Source organism: Wyeomyia smithii, chromosome 3 (assembly GCF_029784165.1).
Source record: "Wyeomyia smithii strain HCP4-BCI-WySm-NY-G18 chromosome 3, ASM2978416v1, whole genome shotgun sequence".
In the NCBI taxonomy this organism is placed as follows: domain Eukaryota; kingdom Metazoa; phylum Arthropoda; class Insecta; order Diptera; family Culicidae; genus Wyeomyia; species Wyeomyia smithii.
Window position 1 is genome coordinate 137,985,659 of NC_073696.1, and position 25,838 is coordinate 138,011,496.

General features: G+C 39.4%; 1 protein-coding gene across 2 annotated transcripts in view; it reads left to right on the top strand.

The window, feature by feature from the left end:
- The window catches only part of LOC129731353 (cartilage oligomeric matrix protein), a 531,272-nt gene that overhangs the window by 364,720 nt on the left and 140,714 nt on the right, over window positions 1–25,838 (top strand). Inside the window, exons 12-15 of one of the 2 annotated variants that reach the window (XM_055691254.1) lie at window positions 13,895–14,256; window positions 16,497–16,802; window positions 24,634–24,853; window positions 24,909–25,196. In XM_055691254.1, the coding sequence (XP_055547229.1) occupies window positions 13,895–14,256; window positions 16,497–16,802; window positions 24,634–24,853; window positions 24,909–25,196 (1,176 nt within the window). The remainder of the gene's footprint in view (window positions 1–13,894; window positions 14,257–16,496; window positions 16,803–24,633; window positions 24,854–24,908; window positions 25,197–25,838) is intronic. The other variant, XM_055691255.1, reaches the window with a different exon arrangement.

Genomic DNA, 25,838 nt, shown 5'->3' on the forward strand with positions numbered 1-25,838 from the left:
AAAAACTTTTGGCTCTGAAAATATTTATAATCACAATAATCCTCCCAAAATAGTATTTTAAATAGCTTCTCAGCCTATAGAATCGTTTATGCAAAGTTTAAGCTAAATCTAAAATGACAAAAAACATTGAAACTGGGACCTTTTTTGTGGAACTGCTCAGTAAAAAAGCAATTTTAAGTTATAATGAAAAATGTGCAAACATATTGAAAACTTTAAAGTTTACAGAATAGTTAACTTAAATTTTGTTTTCCTCGAATTGATGAAGATGTCACTTAGTCTAGTCTGACTAAACGGTGTTAAAAAAAAATCAATAACACTGGTCGGCAAAAGCGAAAAAAAGTTGCCCTAAAGCTCAAAATGGTTGCCCTCCAAAGGTTTTACAGCTTTTTAACCATTCCTGTGAATTTTGCTGCTTTTAGAGAATGCAGAAATGCATCAGAAGGCCGCCGAGGAATTGCTTATCGGATTCGTCGCTTTTACGTTTGCATAGGGAAAAACTCTTTGGAAAAATTATCTTTGCTAGGGACACCAAAACTCACAGGAATGGTTGAAAACCTACCTACCATCTCTCATGTTTTCCAGTTCGAGCTCTAGGACAAAACTTGGATTTTGAATGATGAAAGTGCTATGAAAGAAGGATAACTATTTTAAACATAGTTGCTTTCAAACCAAAAGAATCAGTTCAGAAATTTATTAAATTATTATTTACAAAAACATTTCGAGTTTGACCTTTATATCATTTGTATCTATCACGCTACTATTACCTGCAATATAATCTGTAAAAATGAATGCATAAGGATTTTAGTTTTTAACAATTTTGATTTTCTCGTCATTGTCGGTTCCCAAGTAACAATTTAAGTCGTATTGCATTCTTTTAGCGATTTTCATGACCAATTTCGTAAAATTGCTGTTAACTATCAGAACCTCCTGATAACCGCTATAAGTTTGCTTTACAGCCAGGTGGCCCACCCTTGCCAAGCTTATTGAATCAATTATAAGAATGGCAATAAAACTGCTTTAAAACCACATGTAAAGAGTACCGCATACTATAAGCAGCTGGCATTACCTCTTTAAGAGCGCAATAAGTTTGGTTGCATTATTGCGCTCTGCTACTTGCCACAATAAGTCCAAATCAACTTTTCATTGCTTGACAGCAACCGTAATAAGTTGGTTTGTTGTACCGTTCCTGCACACACACCAGAACATCACGCCACTTTTTTCAATAAGGAAATCTCTCGTCGCGGGAGAAATGTTTCACCTGTGTTGGTTATCATCGTGCAATCGTTTTTATTTGATGGTGATATTGTAGAAAGATAAGGAATAAGGAGGGGTTTTTGGTAGGTTTTGTAGCTCTCAAGCATATCGTCCCCTTAATGCTAGAACAAAATAACTCGAAATTTGTCGATTTTGAGTTAAGTATGCCATCATATTTATCGCGTCGAGCTTTATAACATATCTAAAACTCGTTGAAAAACAATTACAAGAAAAAAAGTTATTCATCAATTAAAAAACTAGATATCTTAACGAAAAACAAGCGTATTTTGTAATAAAACTAAATAACTCGGTTTTTTGTTGATTTTTCAGTTGCTATAACGGGCCTGAAACGATATGGATGCGTTTCATAAAATCTGAACCTTTAATAATTGCAGTTGATACGTCATCACCAGAATCGGTCAAATTTTCAAACTCGTTTTTCTCGAAACGTCAACTTTCGAGTTATCTAGTTCTAGCATTAAGGGGACGATATGCGCATGAAATTTTGTCGTGCATTTTGAGATCATAGGCGCTTAAAATTTATGCGCCATCAAAATAGTACGGGCTTACAAAAATGATCTCATTGTTAGCAAAAATGAATTGGATTGTTTCAGCTCAGTTTTTCAGAAAAAAAATCTAGCCGTGTTCTTCAATACAGAGATAGATCAAAATCAACTTTGGATTTTCAATTTATTTGTTAGTCAGACGACGATTTGATTTTCGTTTCAAGATTATAAAAAGTTTCAAAAATATCAATATGGCGCGGTTGGTAGTTAGTTGGCATTAATCGTAGCCGCAATAAGCCTAGTTCAATGATATATATGTTGTAAGGTGCGGCAAAGGTTGGATGCCTGCATTATTAGAGAAAAATATGGTAAATCCCTGAGGCCTAGACAACTTTATTTTTATAAAAAATCTGACATCACACCGACGATAATGAGGAATCAACAAACTTTGATATAAATAGAGAGGTGCACGAAAAATGCAACGATACATACTTAGTTTAATTGAATATTGAATATATTTCGAAACATATCAATAGTGTCTTGCCCCTACCTTATTTTTAAGGACGCATAATTTAACGACATAGGAAATTATTTTCAACCAAAACAAAACAAACTGGCGATAAAATTTAAAAAAAACTACCGAAAAGTACTAAGTTTGCTGTGTTACTTTATTAGATTTTTGGAGTTCTACGTCATCAATGTTCACAAATGCGCTGCAAGATGCTCTAAAGCATTTTACACACATCTTACGGAGACTGCGACAGAATTCTGCATCACACTAAACCAACTCAGCCGCTTTTGTCTCACCTGTATTTGTTTACAAGTACGACAGGTTAAAACTGGGCATTTGAATGACCGCAATAAAACTGGTTTCTATGTTATATGACAGCAAGCTGGAGTGGTTTTATGGGGCAATAGATAGTAATAATAGAACCAATAATAAAGCAAAATCGCATTGACTCTTGCCGGTTTTATTGGAAGTTTTATTAGAGTTTTATTGACAGCTATCAGTGTTCATTACGACTTGCTATTTTTGGCAACGGGTTTAATCGCCATAAAACCGTTGGAAATATTCATTGCTGTGATATAACCGTTAGAAAACCAAGTAGCTATAGAATTGTTACTTGGGTTTATCGATATCTGAATATTGTAATGCTATGTTTCAGAAACATTTATTTTATTTTTCGAAATTTCGCGAAATTTCGCGAAATTTAGAGACCAATTTCGTTTCGTCTCGAGAACTCGAAATCCACCTTGATTTCGTTTCGACTAATTTGGCGAAACCGAAATTAAGGGTTAATTTCGTTTCGTTTCGTTTCGACACCAGAAAAGCCAGTTTCGCACACCCCTAGTTTGTTGTGCTTACAATTGCTCCATAAACTTTTATATGCTGCCTCAGAGCATCACTGGGCATTTTCTTCAAAATACTACAGTTGACAGTAATTTTAGTTAGTCTACAAAGTGTTCAGCTTGAATTTTCTCGTGAAGCTATAAATTTTAATGATGAGCCTTGTGAGCGTTAGAGCATTTTTAATTTGGCTGAAACTCTGCATAGACGTTTCTATAGGCAAAAGATGCCATTCTGTGCCCATGGTTTAATATTTTGCAACACGACTCATTTTTGAGAAGCTATCAAAAAATGCTATTTTGGGAAGGTATTGACAAATATTTTCAGGGCTAAAACTGTTTGTTTGATCGGCATGACGTCTTCTATAAAGTTGTAGTTAATATTTTTGTCTCTCCGAAAAAATATACACTTTAAAATGATTTTTTTTATTGAAAAAAAGGTAAGAGAAAAATGTAAATTTATCGTCAGGTTTTAGCTATTATCGCCCGGGGGGCCAATGAAGACATAGATCTACTACTACTACTAACTAATCTTTTGCAGGAAGATAATCTGCATTATGAAAAACCATCATGCAAAAATTTATCGCTCTAGGACATCATTTACCCCCCGGGCGATCATAGGTAAAATTTGACGATAATATAGCCGATATCTATCTAAAAAGCTCATTTTTTTAAAATCTATTTTTTTTATAAAAACTACAAAAAATTACTGAAACAATGCAACCAAAAAAAGTTATAGAGTGTATATTTTTTTCGGAAAGACAAAAGTATTATCTACAACTTTATCGAAGACGTCATACCGATCAAACAAACCGTTATGGCCCTTAAAATATTTGTAATCATAAATACCTTCCCAAAATAGCATTTTCAGTAGCTTCTCAAAAATGAGTCGTGCTCCAAAAAATTAAACCAATAGCATAAAATAACTTTTTTTGCCTATAGAAACGTCTATGCAAAGTTTCAGCCAAATTAAAAATGACAATTAAAATGATATATTAAAACCGGGACATTTTTTGTGGAACTGCTCAGTAATAAAAAATCTATCGCTTTGTTAGCATCACACATGCTAGTGTTGTACTCATTATTCTCACTAAACTTAAAAAAAACAGTAGTGGCGTACTAGTTGTAGCATCAATCGATTATGATATATGGACATATATGGACATAACATGTGCATCCACACGTTCTCAGTAGACAGGTTACTACGTTGATCGTGCGATGTACGATGAATATTTTGAAACTCAGCTTGGAAAATAGCTTAAATTGATGGGTTAACACTGATGCTCACCAAATTTTTTTTTTGCATCTTATAGCATTTATTCTCAGCTTTCCAATGCTGGTCTCAGAACGAAAATCGATAGTTGCGAACATCATCAAAATTGCATTTTTCTGATATAATCCAAGATGGCGGCCAAATTCAAGATGGCGGCTTAAATTCTGATCACTTCAAATGAAAGCCCTAACATCCCTCTTTACAGAAAAGTGCTACTTGTAGTACTTTACATAACGAATTTTAGAGATATAGCTCAAATAATACATCAAGAATTGCTAAAATTTCAACTTTTCTGAAAACTGTTTCGCCCCTTGGTGACCAAGGGGTCAACAAATTCGATCAAACAAAAATGGCATTATCATTTTTTCTCTATTTCTAATAACTATGTGCATTTATATCAAATTTGAAAGACCTTGTGCATCTAGTGGCCTAGTTTCAGCGAGAATTGCTCTCATATGAAATATATATAGATTTCTCCGTAGTTTTGATTAATTTAAATATTGGATGGGCTGCAGACGTGATTGTATTTCCACAAAATACTCCTGGTTGGATTTTTGCGAGTGTACAACCATGTCTTCAGTAAATCCTAGATTTGGGATATACCGTGCTGCTTCGTGTCTAGCAGGTAGATATAACATATTTTTAGAATTATCCTCAATGGGTATTGTTATTTTTTGCCCATCGATTGAGCAAGTCAGTAACAATGGCTCGTAATCTATTTGGCATTTGTATTTTATTAGGAAATCTCTGCCGATGATCCCATCTGTAGGAATAGGAAAATCATTGTTAACTATATGAAATTTATGCTCTAGTTGAGCGGTATCCACGTTTATTTTGGTGAATGTACTGCCTAGAGAGTGTATTCCACTCCCGCCAATTTCTGAAATCGTGCATTTTTCTTATTTTAAATAAATTTGGAGGGATGTGATTATTTATTTATTTCGTCAATCATATATGTAGACTGGTTACATTAATATCTAAACTATACACAAACATAAAAAAAAATTAATTTTGTCCTCAGCCTCAAGGACTTGAAATACTGTTTCAGTTTATACCGGGACATCGTAAAGTCAATGGCTTTGCAGTGTTGATTATAAGAAATCATCATACTATTTATAGGACCATTGTTTGCGTATTCCGTACGATGATGGTTAAGAGCAAATAAACTACGGCGTCGAAGTTGTCGAAAGGGTGCATCAAAGTTTTCATTTTGACTGGGCCTTCCATGCGATTGAAATTTTGACAGATATGGTGGTTGACGATGTTTGAGGGTTGGTGAGTGTTACCTGTAAGTCTTTTTCTTTCTCATCGAAAGGGGTCGTTATTTCCGAAAACTCGGTTTGTCAAATTTGTCGGTGCTTTCCCTTAGTTGTTGTAGGCGGTGTGTTCGATCACTGGATAACGATATCCGATGAGACTGCAGGACTGCTAAAGTGTCATCACGTGATATTCCCAGTTCTTCATGTACGTCCAGGAAAATTTCACGTAGCAGGTTTAAGTCAGTTGGTAGTCCTTCAGCTGCCAGCCTCACCGATGCACTAATTTTGGTGATTCCTCGAATACATACCGTTGTTGGCTGGTCATGCTGGAAAGCAAGGAAAGTTCGTACCGTATCCATAATTTTGTGATCACGCAGCCGTGCTTTCAGATAGCGTTTGTCACCAGCAGCGGATTGCTCCGTTAATCTGACAATCGGTGGACGCATAGGATCTAGCAGTGGAGTAGTATTTTCCGGTTCTGACTGTGAAATAGTGCTCTGTGTTGTTCCTTTTTCAGATCGATACGGATTGATAGTTTCTCCTTTCCTGAAGTTGATGAGTTTTGGAGCAGAAAGTGTAGCTATCGGATGGTCGGTTGATGAGGGTGATGCGTTGATGTTTTGATAGTTTTGCGTACCGCTGTGCTGCACTGTGGACCAGAAATGAAAAAAGGTGGTCAAAAGTCATTTTCTCATAAACGTTACATTTTAGAGCAATACTGTCTTCGGGAAAGTTTTAGAGTAAAAATAGATCCTTCTTTGGACATCAACAGATCCGTGATTAATTCCCCTACAAGTGAGATAAAAAAAAATATTTTCTCTAAAAATCAATATTTTTTATCGCCGTCTTTGGCAAAGTTTTCCAAAATAACATAACAAAAAACTTTGCTGAAGACACTAGGTAGCTATTTCTCAATCTTACTGAGCTATCTGATTATGTTCAATGATGGTAAAAAAAAAGTTTTTTGCCGGTAAAATTCATATTTTATACCACTATACCTCTGATATTCTTACTGAACTTTTAAAACAACATCAGACCTTTATTTTTTATATGTTACAGCAGATTTTATTTGATGATAATTAGGTTTCTTTCAATTTTTCCTGCCAAAAAATTTACTTTTGACAAGTAATTTTCGATTTTCTGCCGTTTCCCAACACATCCCACGGCAAGATTACCACCAATTGAATTGTCCATGTGCTCTGCACACACGGCAGTTAAAATTTCTTGCAGCAATTTGCAGAAACTTATAAAATCATGAAAACAAAACAACTTTAACGTGAGTTCATTTAAGTCATGTTGATCAATAGCGGATCTTTGTTGCAAAAAACTTCAAAAGATGCATCAAAAGGTAAAAATGCAAAGCTTGCTATGTTTTTCGCAACAAAGATCCGATATTGATCATCATGACTTAAATGAACTCACGTTGAAGTTGTTTTGTTTCATGATTTTATAAGTTTCTGCAAATTTCTGCAGACTTTCGTGTGTGCAGAGCACATGGACAATTCAATTAGTGGTAATATTGCCGTGGGATGTGTTGGGAAACGGCTTGTAGGGGGATTAATCACGGATCTGTTGATGTCCAAAGAAGGATCTTTTTTTACTCTAAAACTTTCCCGAAGACAGTATTGCTCTAAAATGTAACGTTTATGAGAAAATGACTTTTGACCACCTTTTTTCATTTCTGGACCACAGTGTGCTGGTTGTTTATTACTGGTAGAAGCGAATTGTTATTTTCTTATTTTACGGTTTCTTTTGGCTTTTTCGGCAGCTTTTTCTTGTAGTCTTCGAGACCGTTGCTTGGCATCATAAGTGGACCTGTCCTGCATCCATTGCCATTTGTTACCCAGAAACCTCAATCCTGGAGAAGTATGGTCCGCTTTTGGGTAGAAAGATTTTTCAACTAGCTCTTCCCAAAGATTTTTTTTGCACCGGATGTGTTGGTCGTCTGAAGATTGGAGACAGTCCCTGAGACAAATTTCACCTCGTCGAGTATTTCAGTAAGTTTTAAGTCGTTATTTGTATTAGGTTTCAATGACTCAGCACGCAAAACTTTTTCTTATTACTTTAGAAGCAATAACGCAAAATTGCCTTTTGGGTAACAAACCTATTACTACCAAGGCAATAAAATTCTTCCCCAGTCAAGTAACAACACATACTGCCATATATTTAGCCCGTGTTACGGGAGTACGACTATCTAATAATGGTCGTTTCAACCACATGCAAGATTTTTTTTGTCAAAAACTGCTCCCTTTCCATCTCAAGCAAAAAAAAAATCACACACCGTCGCATATGTTGAACATGTTACAAGTTTTTTCAATCTCCAATTCATCCGGTGTGCGTGTTTTAGTTCGCATACGGAGTAGAGAAAAAATATGACAAGAGCTGCCAAGCAGCATTTTCCCCGTCATAGAGTATGCAAACATTGATGATTTCGAAGACTTGAAATGACATCACGATCTGTTAACTGCGTAAGAGAAAAACAAAAGCATTCGCTTTCCTGCAAGATATCTAAAACACATACTCATTGGTTCATGGAAACTCATTTGCACCTGTTTGAAAATACAATACTCGTGCCTATCCAGACAATATTCGCAACTTCGGCAACTCTGGTCAGACAGTATTACATATTTCCATTTCAAGAAAACACTGGGGGATGAAACGAAAGTGTTTCTAATTAGACATTTGAGGTTGACGGTTGAGATTCTGATTATGTGTGGATGAAGGGGACAAAAATGAACCTGATCGTTGCATCAATACAAATGCAGCGAGTAAAGTCTTGCTAACACATGCATTGCGGAGCTTGGCTGTATGTTCTCCTCCAGGAACACATACAAGCGTGTGGCCGTCATAATTTTTATTACTTTTTGTTTGTTACTCTTTGTGTATAATGCGCAGTCATAAGACACAATAAGTAATAAAAAATTGTCCTAAAGTAATAAAATGTTCCCCGTTTGCGTTGGGTGAGCCTCTGTGATTGAAGTAATAAAATTGCTAGTCAGGCTTGAGAGCCGTCCGTCAAAATATTTATGTATTTTTTGTGGCATCGTTGAAAACGACTCGCTGATGCCGGCCAATATCGTGTGCAATTTCTTGTCACACGACTTTATGTGCTGCCCGACCGCAGTGCACATGTTTTGATTGCTTTAGTTTCTTTGACGTCATTAAGCAGGTGTTCAATACTGTCGAACAATTCGGACACTAAGCAGATTTTTTTCATATCCGCGGCAATGCGATGGTTGGCGTCCGTCTGTCGATGAATTGCCTTCACAAGCTGCTCCTGTTGATGAAGTAGCTTCCGTACGTCAGCTTCCTACCGAAGAATTTCTCGACATTCCGTACACAATGGCGCCATATAAGATATGATGAAAAGTTCGCGGTGTCGTTGTACGCCGATACACGCAGCATGGTAAGTTCTACTGCAGGAGGGATTTAACTCAGTTAGCTTTGATGATAGAAATATCTGATCCTGTGTCTACTATGAAAGTACACTTAGAGTCTGATAACTCCACATCAAAATATACAAAGTTTGATATGGGCGCATTTATCGTGTACCTATGCCGTCCAAACCGATTCCCTAAAAAAATATTGGTTGTCTTTAGATATAGCTTGTGGCTGTATTTCTTGTTGAGACATTGCCTGCATACCTTGTTGTTGCGGTTGAGGGTTCTGCTGTGTTTCTGCGTTAGTGAGATACATGCGTTGGTGGTGGTAATGTCTTGGGGCATTGAATCTTCCTGTTTGGTGGGTGGATGGTCCTCTTTGGAACCTATTATTGTTTTGCCATTCGTTAGTTGTCCTATTGTGATAGTTAGGTGTGCTTTGGTAACGGGTTCGGTAGTTAGGTGGATTTAGATAGCAAAGGTTGGTAGTTAGGTTGGTTTTGGTAGCGAGGTGGGGTGTTAGGTTAGGTCTTCCTCTACCTCGTCCCCGATGGTGGTTTTCTCTGGCTATGAATATTTGAGCATCTGCATTATGAGTAGGTTTGAAACTGTCCCACTCTTGAGACTTTTGAGTAGCTTCGTGGATGGTTTCGAATTTACCAGCTTTTAGTATGTTTCGTGTGGTGTTATTATTAATACCTTTTACCAGAGTTTCTCGTAGTTCTCGTAGCCATCTGGTTTGCCTTGTCGGTGGGTATTGTTTCATTAATATAAGTTGTAGCGAGCTGTAGGGTAAGTTTCTCTACGCTATCGCAAAAATCTTCTAGTGGGCCTCTATGTTTTAGGGCCTCTTGTTTTGTTTTGATATGCTCTGAATTGATTTTTGGTGCGCATTGTGTCTTCAATTTGACCAAAATTTGATCTAAGTTTGCCGCTCACGTTATGCCCAGTCAACATTTTCATACGTATAATAATGTTTCGATTCCAATATCCGCACTCATATATATCTTACAAACTCGCATTTGATGCACAAAAACAGCATATGCGTACTATTTTGGAGGCGATATACGTACTGAGGAATAATGGTATGCAATTTAATGATATACGTATTTATATACAATAAATTCCGATTGAAAGTGATTTGTTTCACACTATCTTACAATTCTAAGCCTACAATCGTAAATCAGTTAGACTCCACCATGGTATACAATTAAAACTGAATTTCTTCGCATGATAATAAGCGTGGTTTACGACTTCGACTTCGTTAAGATATATTTGCGATAATTCTCACACATTGATATACGATTTGTGGTTGACTGGGTGGCTTGTCGGGCGGATCCAGTTAGTCTAATTTTGATGAATTTGACGATGATTTCGTTTGCGGCTGTTTTCTGAGCCGGTGTTGCTGTTTCGAATTCTCCTTCGACGGTGTCGGAGAATAAGGCGACAGCGTCTAGGAAAGAGTTGAGGTTTTCTGGTGTCCCATCGTAACATGTACGAGGGATGTACCAAGTTTGATATCGATTTTTGGCGTCATTTTTATTTTAAATCGCTGAGTTTTTGAGGCAAATAGTCTTGTGCACCTGATAATTAATCTGGCTAGTGTTTTAAATTTTATGCCTCGTGGCGGTATTTGTACTGTTACCTATGTCTCGTTTAAAAAGGTTGACTTTTTGGTATCGGAAAATCTTGCTGCTAAAATTGCATGTCTTTCTTACCGATCCTGGGTTCGTGAAGTTCTCTCAGCTACTGTGCCTCTCTCTGGGTAAATTCTATATCTAATTGCTTCCGATTTCCCAATGTAGCTGAGTTGGTCTGACGCTTGCGGGATGATCTTGTTGCTGCGTTTGTTGTTCTTGTTCCTGTTACAGTTTCCGCGTTTCTTGTGATGGTATTGTTGTTTTTGTAACTGCTGCTGCTTTTGCTTTCCTTGTGTTGGTATTGCTTCGCTGCGGGGCGCGTACTTGATGTCATGATTCGCCACCTTATAATAGCGGTTCTCCTTTCAGTCAGTGCCCTCGACCCGGGGAAACTGTTCTTTACTTCTCACTCAGTACGCTAGCTAGCGATACAGCGTATTTGTTCTGTTCTGTTGTTCGCAACCTTTCATGTTTACAAACCGCGCGCGCAATAATATAAGCTACATCGAGTACTGTTACTGCTTCTGCAATGTAGGCTAGCATTACCGTTGCATTGGCAGTTATTTCGTGGTGCTCGTTTTGATTGGAACTAACTATTTTAATAATTTCCTCATGTATTGGTGGAGGCTTTGTCGTGGATTGTTCACTTTTCATTGCTTCTGTTGATTTTTATTCTTCGGTTTGATTGCACTCGTAGCGGAAACTTTTAACACAACGGCTTCAGTTCACAGTTTGTAACACATTCATTTTTTGCATGGTTTCGTGCCACTGTCGTAGGTCGCCATGAAAGTTGATGGTTCGACGGTGGATTCGCGGCGGACTATATAGAGACGTTCTTCTTCTGCAATTACCATCTGGCCTTAACCATTTGGGTTGCTAGTAAGAATGCAAGCTAAAATACTTTACTGTTGGAGTGGTCGACCTTCTTGTCGGGCTAAACCTACACAGTACCAAAAAATGAATTGTACAACTAATACAAATGAAAGCACATAACGGTTTCTAGCACATACAGTGAAAAACATATACAATTTCACACCGTTAATAATGCACAATACAGAATCGTTTTAAGTCATGTAAATTTGTACGTTAATTAATATAAACTTAAATTTTGAAATTGTATATGTTTTTCACTTTATGTGCTAGAAACCGTTATGTGCTTTCATTTGTATTAGTTGTAATTTCATTTTTTTGGTACTGTGTAGGTAAACATTTACATTTATTTCTACGACAACTGAGGTGACGAGTGAGAACGCATTTTTTGCATTGTTTATTGGCGATGGGTTTTTTCGATGATAAATAAACATTATTGCTATGCGCATGAGTTGCGCTATGTGTAGAGTTGGTAGGTACACGGAAAACAGAATCTACCCAACCGGAGGGATGTGAACCTTTTACAACTCACGTGTTGGGAAGTTTTGCAGTACGAACGCTGAGTCATTTAAACCTAATTGATTTTAAACATGCTTTTACTCAATGATGGTGTTTTGACAATAATTCAACATTGAGTAGTTTGAACCTAATATTGGATTAAAAATCAAATTAGTTGAAAAATTCATAACACGCGTGATGAAATGATTCCGAGGAAGTGGCAGAGGTTTTTTTTTGATATTGGTAGTTTTGGTTTTAAGTTGGTGATTTTAAGTGCCGAACGTGCTTCTGTTTTTGAATAATAACCGTCAATTAAAAAGAAGATTAGGTGCTTGAAGGGGAAATTATGAAGCCAGTTACTCCAAATTGGAAGGTACTTGAGTACACGCTCCTTAAATTTTACCCTAAACTGAGTAACATCTACTCTGTTTTATATTTCTATGCTAAATGTCAATAACTGAGTAACACTGATTGTTTGAACTGAGTAGTATTTACACAGATTCTCTCCATAGCCGTATTTACTCATTTTTGCGTAATATGTGCAAATGTCAAAACTTTTCAAGCACTAAAAAGGCAATATATATTCTGATGCTTATATTCGACGTTTTATCAGTTATTTCTAAAGTGTTACTCAAAGTTGCAAATTCGTTCGAGCCCGAACCACTAACGGAGTCGAAGATTTTAAAATGTACCTGGCATCTCTCGAGAAGGAGCAACCTCACATTGCTTGTATTAGAAGGCCTTTCGAAACAGGTCGAATGTTCGTTGTCGTTACCAGGTAAATTTCCTTAAATGTACCAGATTCAAATTAATGTTTGGAATCAAAATTCCAACAGATTTGCACATGATTACGGACTTCATGTTAAGTACCTTATTTAAAAGATTAAACAACAGCTCCCGAGCAACTGTTAACCGTATCGCTGCTGTTTTAAAAGAAGCCGCCAAGGCAGAAGATGTTGAAGTTGTTTGAACTATGTTCATTGGACTACTTTTTATCATTTAGGAATAAACAAATGATGATTTGCGTTTAATTGGTGGTTTTTCATTTCAATTGATATCTGAAATAAATCCTTGAAAAATATTTGAATTACAAAAGTGGGTAACTTTCACTCAGTTTCGTTGATTTGTGATTAATAGCAACAGAGTAAAATTTGCTCAGTTTCTGACAGATAGATATGTTTCTCAAAAGTGAGTAATAGCACAAATACTCTATTTAGAGTACGTCCACTTTTAACGGAACAGAGTGATTTTTTACTCAGTTTAGAGTTAAATTAAATGAGCGTGTAAGTTTTGAGATAGATTTTATAGATTATTTTTCAATTATCCGCTTTTTTTAACTTATAATAATTCAATCGTATTAAATTAACTGAAATCTACCCAAAGCATAGTTTATAAGATTGAACTAAACGTTGGGTATTTCTGACGTATTATTACTCTTAATGCTATATACCTTCTATTGAATTAATCTGCAACTACTCGAAATTGGCTTCCTGCACGGAACAACCCGTTGAGTTAAATTGACATGAAAATGGGTACTTTTCGTTTTCCGTGTAGGCAAATCATAGGGTCATACAGAAGGTGTGGTCCGTGGCGAGTTCCGTTTGTTGTTATCTGTTATATGTATGTAGGTATCTTGTTCTAGCCATCTTTGTTTATATACAATAGACCATTTTACGAACTGACAGATGTCATGGAACCTGCTGATATTGATTTTGCTTAAATTTGCGTTATGTCAGTGGTTAAGTGCTACCTGTCAAGTTTCATTCATGATTTGAGTTCTGAAACGTCTCGTGAAATGGTCTATAATTCAAATATTCATGCATTTGGTCTTTGCTTAGCTTTTTCAATGTGATTTTTTTTCTTTTAGTGCGATTTGATCGAACCATGCGATGTACGAGTTCGCTGCATTAACTTGGTTCCAGGTTTTCAGTGTGAACCTTGCCCATCTGGATTTACAGGTCTTCATAGTGAAGGATTATATGCTGCAACATTTGAATATGCCCTTCAAAGGCAAAAGTGCAGCGACATCAACGAATGTGCCGATGGATCAGCTCGTTGCGGTACAAATTCTATTTGTGTGAATACTGAAGGATCTTACATGTGTCAATGCAATCGTGGATTCATACTGAATTCTACATATGGCTGTTTACCTGTCGAAGGAATGTGTTTCGATGGAACCGTTTGCGACAGAAATGCTATCTGTCGACATGCTGGCAGTAATACATACAAGTAAGTCATAAATATAAGATTTTAAATTCTACGCACTTATTTGCCGATATTTCATAATTCAGAATTTCAGTGAAGCATTTTAAAATTCGAAGGTGTCAGACTTATAGCAAATTTGCACGATTTGCTAAATTCTATCGAAACATTTGTTTGGCATCACTGAATTTCATAAATCAGGAAAACTATTGAAATATTCATAAAAGCAGACAGTGTATGCAACTCGGGAAACGAAAAATAAGCGACCTGGAAAAAATGATACAAAATCATTATCTTTTGCAAGAAGCCCCCTTCTCCCCTTGCAGCCACAACTTCTCGAAAACTTTCAAATCCGCAGAAGAAGGTTTTAAGCATTAACCGAAAAACATATCTGTGGTTACAGATGTGAAATGTGCTTTATGCAAGCACTTCACTTTTCACTTTTGAAACTGATTCTAATAAATTTTTTCTAATGAAGCTTGAATTTGGCAGAGCAGTTAAACTCGCTCACAAAAAGCATGCGTTCTCACTGCTACCGAAATCACACATTGAAGCTACTCCTGTGAACTGTTTCTCGTTTTTTCCCTTCTTTCATTGCACACCACTGAGTATTGATGCTTGCGAGTTTTCTCGTACGTACGTAAGCCCGAAATCATGAACACACACTCTTGTAGTATCGTATAATCCCCTACTCGCGTGCACTCCCCTACTCGCAGCACAACCAGTCGAAGATGATTGTTTCAAGACGCATTGCGATGATGCGGTGTGACATGGCGCGATAAAGTGAAGTGGCAAAATAAATTTTGACGAGTAGGTAGATACGCAACACGTTTCAGCATGCGGTACTATATAATTCTCCTCCCTACTCTCGGCTGTCGGTGCACGAAGCAAAACTGCTAGGCAACAATGGGACACCCGAAAAATGAAGCCAGCTTGAACTCACCCACTTTTCTCAGAGATGGTCGGACCGATGTTCACAAGACAAGTTGCAAATGAAAGGTATATTTTCCTCAAAAGACTCTATTAAATGTAATTGTAATCAGACTGTAACGTTGTCTGTTATGGAACGAAATGTGAAATTCACGAAACTTCATTATTTCAGAAACCACACAACCGATTGGAACAAAACTAGTATCAAATTAACGGGCTGTCTTCAAAACCCTCAACTGATTTTTTAAACACTTTTGTTCGGAAATTTGGACAGGTGGTTCAAAAATTAAGAACAGAAACGTGTTCTAGAGGCATCTTACTCTTATGTCTTAGATATAGCTGGACCGATTTTTACAAAATCAGTGTCATATGGATGGGCTGGTTGCCTCATAAAACTCTATTGATTTCTTATGCAATCGGACTATGACTTTGTCTGTTATGCTTAAAAATGTTAAATCAAGATATGGAAAGAAACATATTTCAAAGACTACTTAAACTCACTCACTTTTCTCAGAGATGGTTGACCAATTTCAACGGAATTAGTGTTAAATGAAAAGTCTAGTAGTCTAGTTATCTGTTATGTATCAAAATGTAAAAATTATGAAACTTCATTATCTCCGAAATTACACAACCGATTTGAACAAAATAGGTACCCACCAAATGAACGGGCTGTCTTCAAACCCCTAACTAACGATTTTTATAATGATTAACATGTGGTTCAAGGTTATGAAAAGAAACGTGTTCAAAAAGCGTTCAAAATTAACTCGTTTTACCAGAGATTGCTGGACTGATTGCAACAATACAACAATATCGCACGCTTAGCCTTGGGGCTAATAGCGGTCTCGATCAACTAGATTAGTTGAGAGAATTCGTTATCGATATTGTTTTTGGCACATTTTGCATGTGTAGGATAAGTACAACGATACACCGTGCCCCAGTGCTGAGTCGAGAAAATTTCTAGCTCGAAAAGATCCTCGACTCGATCGGGAATCGAACCCGATATCACAACCGTGTGGGAGAGCTAGCCGACCGACATCGCTAACCACAGAACCACGGGGACCACATTGCAACAATCTTAGTTTCAAATTGAAAGTTTAGTTACCTTATTGGTACCCATTCCATTAGATTATAACACTAGTTGACAAAATTGGAAAAAAATGATGCCCTAAAGCTCAAAATAGTTGCCCTAGAATGATTCTAGTTTGTTTCTATGAAACTTAGTGCCTCTAGCCAATGTCAAAACGCGTCAACTTACGTCAAAATTGTACTTACGTCGCATAGTAATTGCTCGCCAGGTTCGTCTCTTCAACGTTATGTTTACAAGAATACTCATTTAGGTCTCTGAAAAAAGGAACAGACAACCAACAAGGAACGGACTACCAGGAAGGTAGCAGGAAGACTGCCAAAGGCGAGTCTACCGATTTTGGAGGACCGTCTTCAGAAGGAAGCGGCTTCAGGACTGGCTTGTCATTCCGAGCTGGAGGCGGATCGCTTGTGGATCTTGGCACTGGGGAGAGAAAACCAATGATGATGCGGCCGGCATTCTACGACTACCACGCTCGGGCGCTGATAGACGATGTCACTGCTATCGTGTCCTCCGCCGGTCACCACAATGGCGCTGCAAAGGCTTCCAGTGGCAGTATGTAAGTAAATCAGCCGTAGAAGGATAATTTAACCATACAAGGTCGCCTTTGGATAAGATTGGATTGTGATTGTTGACGTATTTTTTTCCAATCACTCTTCACGTATGAACATGTTGAAACTTGCGAGAGGTCAAGTAACCGTATGCTGACTTGCGATAGGTCAAGTACAATACCTAAAAAACAATCACTTGCGAGAGGTCAAGTAATCAAATGCCACCTTGCGAGAGGTACTAATTTTTTTTTTTAACAATGACTTGAGATAGATCAAGTACAGCATCGTTCATAAAATTTAACTGTGAGAGGTCAAATAATCAGAAGCTAACTTACTTTATCTTTACTTATATTTTATCAGAAGCTAAGTCGTCGAGTTAAACGTTGTCGAAGTTACCATTATGATTTTTTGTTAGAATGAGTACGATATTTGGTTTTGACAAATTACAGCGTGAAATCAAAGACATACTTGTTCCCAAAGACGAACTATTTTGATGTTAATTTTGTTACCAAATGAAGATAAATTTCAATTTACAGAATCAAGCATATAAAAAACCGAAAAAAAACAAAGAGAATTATGCAAAAATAAAAATGCTATCTAAAGATTTGAAGTCTGAAAAGACCAAGAGTTCTGAGCTTGAGCAAGTATTACTCCGTATGCGTCATGAAATGGACACGCTAAAGGCCAGTTTGGATAAGCTTAATAAACAACTGGAACCTCTAGGCAGTGATGCTAGTAGTGTCGGCTTCGACCAGGCAGTGGGGCCAACTAGTACGCAACATGCACGTGAGCCAAATCCGACAAACGACGTGGAAGGTTCTCGTTTCATATCGTCAGTGCAACAGATGCCCGTGTCAGCAATGCACGTTCCGGAATATAAGTCAAATGTAAGTCAAGACGGTGACAACGAGATCCACCGATGTTCTTACGAAGCATGGAAGGAATTACTAGAGGATACGATGAGGTTGGCTGGAATCGAAGACGAGGCAATAAAATTTACCATCTTTAAAATAAAGGCCGGTCCGCAATTGCTACAAATCTTCCGAAACACGAAGTCTACTCCTGATTCACCAATTTCGGACAACGAACCCTTTTCCAACACTATTCATCGTTTGAAAACTTACTTAGGATCCGGTTCAAACGCATACTTCAACGACGCAAGTTATCGATGATTGTACAAAACCAGGGAGAGTCTAACGTAGCATTTTTAAGCAGAGTCGGCGCTACAGCAAGGTTATGTGAGTACGGCGAGAAAAAGGAACTAGAAGAAATAATGAAAACAGTTTCTGAAAACGCTGTGAGCAAAGGTTTTAGAATTGCGGCATATAAAATGCTAAATCGTAGGGAGGGAATGTTTTTTGTTTTTTGTTTTAGTGGACACCGTACGACAGCTCGAAGAAATCCAGATTCATGAGGATTTTGTAAAATCAAAACACCACTGGAACCAGCAGTCGTTGCCTCGGTTAGTGCCGCCTATCCCGCGATAATTCAACCTATGTTTTTCCGTTCAGGAGTGCGAGAGAAAAGGTTTAAAAATATCAGCTCGAGAATCTCGATTCAATCTGACAAAAAGATATCGCAGATTTGGAAACTAAACCAACCAAACACGTGAGACAAATAATGAGTTTTCGGAACGTCGACTAGATAGGTGCTATCGATTCATTCAACTCATCATTCCGAGTTGTGCTCTCGTCGTGTTCGGTCGCAATTTCATCTCGTTCTCGATAGTGCCGACCAGTAATCCGCCTTCAAGGTCACCGTGCATTGTGTCGCGTGTGCATTGCTGCTCGTTGCCGTCGTCTATTGCAGACAAAGGAACGCATCATCGCCTTTTGCTACCGAACGCCAACAGACTCGTGCGTTGTGTTACCACTTGAAGTGATTCAGTACCTGGCGCAAGGCTGTTTGGCTGTGTGGATGCTGTTGTGTGGATGCTGCTGTGTGGCTGTACACGGCTGCAGCTTCGAACGATCGAACCAACCCTGCTGTAAGGAAGAAGTAAAAAGAGATTGGCATCGCCCGTGCGCTGATTGTGGAGCAGAGCGGCTGCAGAAGCTAAGTAGTTTTTTTTCTTGTTTTTTTTTTCTACAATATTATTTGCTGATTGGCATTTTACGTGTGTGGCTCACGCGTCCAACATGAACGACGAACGCGGGGATGGAAACCCACTCGTTCCACCGCCTAGCCCTCCTGGATACAAAATTTGTAGAGATCTGGCACGGCTTTCAGCCATGACTGAATTAACAAAAGTACGCCCGAATAAACTGCGTGTTTTGGTGTCCGACTTCAAGCAAGCAAAAGCTGCTTGTGGGCTCTTCACGCGGGAGTACCACGTGTACATTCCAGCTCGCGTAGTTGAGATTTACGGTGTGGTCAGCGAATCGAGTCTGACCGTCGAGGACCTGCTGAAGACTGGAAAAGGCCTTTTCAAGGATTCCAGCCTTAGACCAGTCAAGATACTCGAATGTAAGCGATTACATTCAGTGTCGTTTGACAAGGGTGCAAAAACTTACACCCCATCAAAATCTTCCCCATCAGACTCTTTTCGCGTGACTTTCGCCGGGTCTGCACTGCCGAGCTATGTGCTCTTGGACAAGGTATGCGCGCTTGTTTGTACCGCGGATAATGAATTGCCTAAAGTGCAAACAGTTGGGCCATACGGCCTCCCACTTTGGCAATAAAGCACGCTATGGCAAATGCGGAGAGCAACATGCGGATGTCTCTATTGTGGGTAGACTCCGCATGAGCTGTCTGCATGTCCCGCGTACAAACAGCACCAAGAGAAGATCAAGCGGTCTCTGAAAGAGCGCTCTAAGCGCACTTTCGCAGAAATGCTCCAAGAGGCCGCTGCCACTAAACTGGTTTCCCCGAATCCTTTCGAGGTCTTGTCATTTGTTGAACCCGGGAAATCTAGGAAGAGAAAAAACCTCTCTTCCCCTAGGTTTCCTAGAATCTGAAGTGGCTGATACAAAGAAACAAAAAAGTGCTGTAGAAAATCCGAAGCAATTGAATTCAAATAAGGAGTTTCCGGTACTTCCAGGAACATCAAAAACCCAACTGTTCCTTCTTTTTCGTCCAAGATTTAGCCAGAATCTGGACTGCTGAAGTTCTCAGATACTCTGGACTGGATTTTTGAAAATTTCAACATAACTGATCCTCTTAAAAGTCTTCTGCTGGCATTTCTACCAACAGTTAAAGCGTTTTTGAAGCAGTTACCTGCTAAATGGCCCCTCCTTGCAGCGATCGTATCCTTCGATTGCTAATTCATCGGCTGAGATGAAGGATTTTATCCCTATTTTACAATAGAATTGTAGAAGTATCATCCCCAAGACTGATTCATTTAAAGTTTTGATTAATAATCATAAATCAGATGCATTTTCCTTCTGTGAAACTTGGCTTACTTCAAATCTAGATCTTAACTTCCATGATTTTAATACAATGCGCCTTGACCGAGACACTCCTTACGGAGGAGTACTACTAGGGATCAAAAAGTGCTATTCTTTCTATCGTATTAACCTCCCCTCGGTCCCAGGCGTCGAAGCTGTCGCATGTCAAATGACAATACAAGGTAAAAAGCTTTGCATTGCCTCAATATTTATTCCTCCCAGAGCACAGGTTGAGCAACGGCTGCTCTTTGATTTACTAGAACATCTTCTTTCCTCACGTTTGATTTTGGGAGATTTAAACTCTCACGGCTTGGGGTTCCCCTTCTAATGATAACCGTTCCTCTTCGATCTATAACCTCTGCGACGACTTCGACATGACAATATTGAACAACGGGGACATGACACGCGTTCCGAAACCTCCAGCGCGCCCCAGTGCTTTAGATTTATCTTTATGTTCAACATCGCTACGGTTGGATTGCATATGGAAGGTAGTCCTTGATCCCCACGGTAGCGATCATTTGTCTATTCAAATTTGAATTGATAATCGCACGCGATCAGTTGATATTCCGTATGACCTCACACGGAATATCGATTGGAAGTTATACGAGGAAATAATTTCAGAAGCTGTCGAGTCGATTCAACATCACCCATCACTTGAAGAATACAACCTTCTCGCGGACTTGATTCTCGACAACGCGTTGGAAGCTCAAACGAAGAAATATCCCGGCATGACGATCAAAGAACGGCCTCCCACTCCGTAGTGGGACAAAGAGTGCTCCGATGTCTACACGGAAAAATCCGACGCGTTTAAGGCCTTCTTTTGGGAGAAAGGTAAACCCGACGACTTTAAGCGGTATTCGGAACTTGAGACCAAGTTTAAAAGCTTGGTCTGAGCAAAGAAACGCGGATATTGGCGTCGGTTCGTAAACGAAACGTCGAGGGAGACATCGTTGAACACTCTTTGGAACACAACTCGAAGAATGCGAAATCGTATAACAGTCAACGAAAGCGAGGAATCTTCAAGTCGGTGGATATTTAATTTTGCCAGGAAAGTATGTCCGGACTCTGTTCCTGCGCAAAACTTTGTTCGCGATACGTCTCCGGGCCACGACGCAATAGAATCACCTTTTACGATGGCAGAATTTTCAGTTGCCCTCCTTTCCTGTAACAATAACGCGCCTGGGTTAGATAGAATCAAATTCAACTTGTTGAAGAATCCACCCGGCACCAGTCGCACGATAAAACAACTTACAGACGACAACGTAGTCTCTGTTACAGCAGCCAAAACTGCCGATTTAGCTAGGTTCCAGCGAGACGGAAAATAGCTGAGCTCCAGACACTTATTAAAGATCGCTGCCAGGTGTTCAACAAATTCTCGACTCAAGTTTTTCAACTCAAGGTTGAGGACCTCATTGACGCCGGCGGCCTTCATGTTCTTGGTGCGCTTGATGCCAGCTAACACCGCATCAGCAGATGTTTTAGATTCATTGGGAATGACCGAGGGAAGATCGGCGACTCTAGTTATTACTTTCTGGACGGCATGCTCGTGCGGGCTAACCATGGCATGAATTGTGAGAGTTGACAAAATGTTGACCAAGTGCATTGGCTTTTTTAGATGCTGTTAGAAGGAAATAACCGGGGATTGGTGTTGGGGGTGATAGAGGGGGAATATGTCTCGGTTTGGTTTCCAAATTTTAGTAAGTCTCCAGAACGGCTTTCCACGGACTGGGAGGGAGCGAAGATGTTGAGAAAAATGTTTGTTTCTTAGATCCACCAACCTGGCTTTGATAATTTTGTTAAGACGATTGATATTGATCTTCAGGTGAGGCAGGCCAGAGCGCTGGTACTGTCGTCTAATAGTATTACGGAATTGGATATATCGCTTGGCTGTGTTGTCTAGGTTCAGAGAGTTACACACCAGACTGGAAGCCGGCACAGGTAGATCCCGAGCCTGGGATAACGCCTCATCGATGGACTGAAGACACTGGTCGATGTTTTCTGAGGACTCAAGCAGGACGCTGTAGTCTATTGCGTTGTCTACACATCGCTGGAACCGCGTCCAACCGACTTGATGCTAGTAACGCCTAGAGACTTGGAATCGGTTAGCAGAGGATCCAACTTCGACTACCGCTGGGAAGTGGTCCGAGCTGAGTTCTTGGTGTACAACCGGGTTGGTGATGTTCCCCATATTGGAGGTGAACAGGTCGATGGTTGCGTGTACTCCGGATCTGCTCAACCGGGTGGGAGCGGCCGGACCTAGGATGTTGTAGTGGCCTACTTGTAGGTCGTTGAAGAGGATTCATACTTGGAAGCGATCATCACCGCAGATTGCAGTTGTTCAGCTCTACTTTTGCAAGTGCGAAAAGTGTTGATACATTCCACTACCAGTGAAACGTATTGCTCCATGCTTGCCAGTTGCAGCTTGGAAGAAAGTCATTGCGAACGAGTTCCCTTGGAGACCTGGTGGGAGTAAACGGCTACCGGATCTCGTTGCTTCAGCATACGTAGAGGCAGCTGTGACTGGTTGGTGGTTGGATTCAGCGGTAGCGGGGCGAGCAAAGGTATGGGGTGCAGGGAGCCCATGGCAAGGAACTTCTTTGTGTTGTTTGGGGGCACCTTCCGGTGACCTGGTTGATTGTTGGTGGAGGCCCGCTCACGAATCTCGATGAACTCTGCGCGTTTCGGGCACGTTCTACTGGTTGCTTTGTGGGCAGCCCCACAGTTGGCGCACACCGGATCGGCGGTCTCCATCAGCTGGCAGGCATCGGGGGCGTGCGTTTGGCCACACTTGATGCAACGGTACGCTATATGGCAATTTTAAGTCCCGTGTCCAAACAGCAGGCATTCAGAGCATTGGGTGACGTCACGATGCACTGGTTTGTAGCGCTCCCAGTCTACGATGATGTGAAAAGTGCTCGGATGGACTGAAGGTCCGCCAGGCACGTTGAATCTTTCTCCAGGTTTACGAGATATAATTGATCACGGTACTTCCGAGTTTTGTTGTGCCGCGTCATCTTGTGGATCTGGATTGGTTTGATTCATTTTGCCTTTAGTTTCTCCAAAGGGTGTCAACTTCCATGTCAGGAAGAACGTCAACTTCCATGTCAGGAAGAAGCACAACCTTGAGGGGTTTTTCTGCTTCTATATCATGGGAGAAATCTTTCACCTCGTGTTCCTGCAATATCACTTGCACCGCCTTGTAATGATTTAACGACGGAACCATCAGTTTGTATCCCTCAGTGCACATGCGGATGGTGCATTTCAGTCCTTTGTCGATTTAAAACACAATTGCTTCCGGGAAGCCTTTCACATAAAAAGGCGGGATTTCCTCCTTCTTCACTACTTCGGGATCCGTGGCGTTTTCCAGGACAGCGAATCTGTTGTTGGCCAAAAGCTTTTTAGCCGCGGAATCAGGCGTATTGTCAGGCCGAGGCCGTTTCCCCGTATTGGAACTGGTTTTTGATTTACCCATATCAGGGTTCACCGTAGCGTCGGTTTCCAACGCGAACACACAAACTTACGAACGGACATATAAAGCGAACGGAGCGAAAATAAACTACTGTACTGCTCGACAAGCTAGCAGAGAATCCATGGGGTGAAATGTTCGAACGGTACCTTTTATACCAAGGCATCGTCAGTTAGTTAGAAAAAAGAAGGGGCTAAGTAGAAAATGGAATGACGAGGAAAAAATCTTGAATTCTTGAAAGCAGCGCCGGCTGTGCCGGCTGCTGTCGTAAAATTAACACAAAAAAAAACAATCATATTCGCAAGGTTTTTTCCGCTAGCAGCAGCATTTTGTAAAACAGAAAATTCAATTAGCCGCTTCTATTACAAAACTTCGAGGCACCAAAAGGTGCCAGTTGCCGATTATTCTTGCCAGTAAGCATTGTTTTTTCTTATGATTAGTTTGATTTTTTGTTGTACCTATATTGACCTTGTTTGATTGAATAAATCGTATTGCTCCCGCAGGAGTCGCCCTCAACGATTCTCTTCGATGGTGGTGGTGTTGTCATGAACGAGCAGAAGCACTGCTGCTGCTGTTCGATACCCTTCGGAAGTGATTCATGTATTTGAGTCGTGTGAGGTGAAAATCAGCAGCCTTGCTTACTGGTTAATCCGTCCAGGATTCCAGCCATTTTAGTATTTTGCAGTAGCCATGTACTACTAACAGCCACCAGCATTATGGGTGAAACCGGCACGAGATGACCGGTACTATTTTGTCTTTCCTCCTTTCAGCTGCTAACACCTAGCGTCCATATGTAACCGTTACTTCAAATTCAGGCACCTATATTCGATATAGAAGTTAGTCAGCGTCAAAATCCTGAAACCATAGAAGCCAAATTTCTTGGTTCTAAACGCTAACTAAGTTTAATGGTTATTGAAAAAAAATCATGATATATTGACATCACAATAGTTACCTTTGTATCGTATTTGTGTTGTTATCTTATTACAGATGCAAGTGCAAAGTAGGCTGGGCTGGTGATGGTTTTCACTGCGGTCCCGACAGAGATTTAGATGGATGGGCTGATTCTGACCTAGGCTGCGCTGGAAGCAGATGCCGACATGATAACTGTATTAACATACCCAATTCTGGCCAAGAAGATGCAGACGGTGACGGAATTGGTGATGCTTGCGATCAAGATGCGGACAATGATGGCATTCTTAACAGTCCAGTAATAATAAGAATTTTTTATTTTGGGATAATTCAAATTTCTGTATCAATTTCAGGATAATTGCCCGCTTGTACACAATCCAGATCAGTTGGATACAGATAAAGAAGGAGGAGACAAATTAGGTGACGCATGTGACAATTGCCCTATGGTTGCAAATATTGACCAGCACGATGTAGATAAGGACGGTATCGGAGATGCATGCGATCCTGACATAGACAACGATGGAATTTTGAATGAAAATGATAATTGCCCCAAAAAATCAAATTCTAATCAACTTGATAGTGATGGAGACGGTATCGGGGATGTTTGCGATAATTGCCCAAATGTGGCAAATTTAAATCAGGTGATGTAACCCTTCTTTCTGAAAACTATGCTAGGCTGCATCTATTCGAGTCAAATTATAACTATATAACTAACTTATATAACTATATAACTAACATATTACTAACTTTTTCTTTCCATTTGACAGCAATTACAACAGAAATAACTACAAGATATATGTATAGTTTTTATAAGAACTGTGTTTGCTGACTTTTAGAGGGATGAGTCAAAAATAAATTTCTTCCTATTAATTCGAAAATAACAAAACATTCATGTAAAATGAATAAAAAACATTTTTTTCTCTGATTCGATTATATATAAAATTCGATTATATATAGTGAAAAAAAAATCGGGGACTATATATAATTAATTATTAGTGCGATCACTAAATTTTAAACAAATAGTTGAAGAGGTTGTTTATAAGACACGACCGCAGAGGTAACGTAGAATACGACAGTCTGTCTTATGTCAATGTATTTCTTTGATCAGGCTTGAAATTCGTCCTACACGCAGCGAAGGAAAAAAATCACCTCTAGCGATTAATGAATACATATAAAACAAGCCTAGGATGCGTTGAGATCGTCGTCAGTATGCGAAAACAAAGTATCGGTGCTGGTGCACTCTTTTTGCTTTCCTCTTTACGATATATTTCTATTCATTAGTG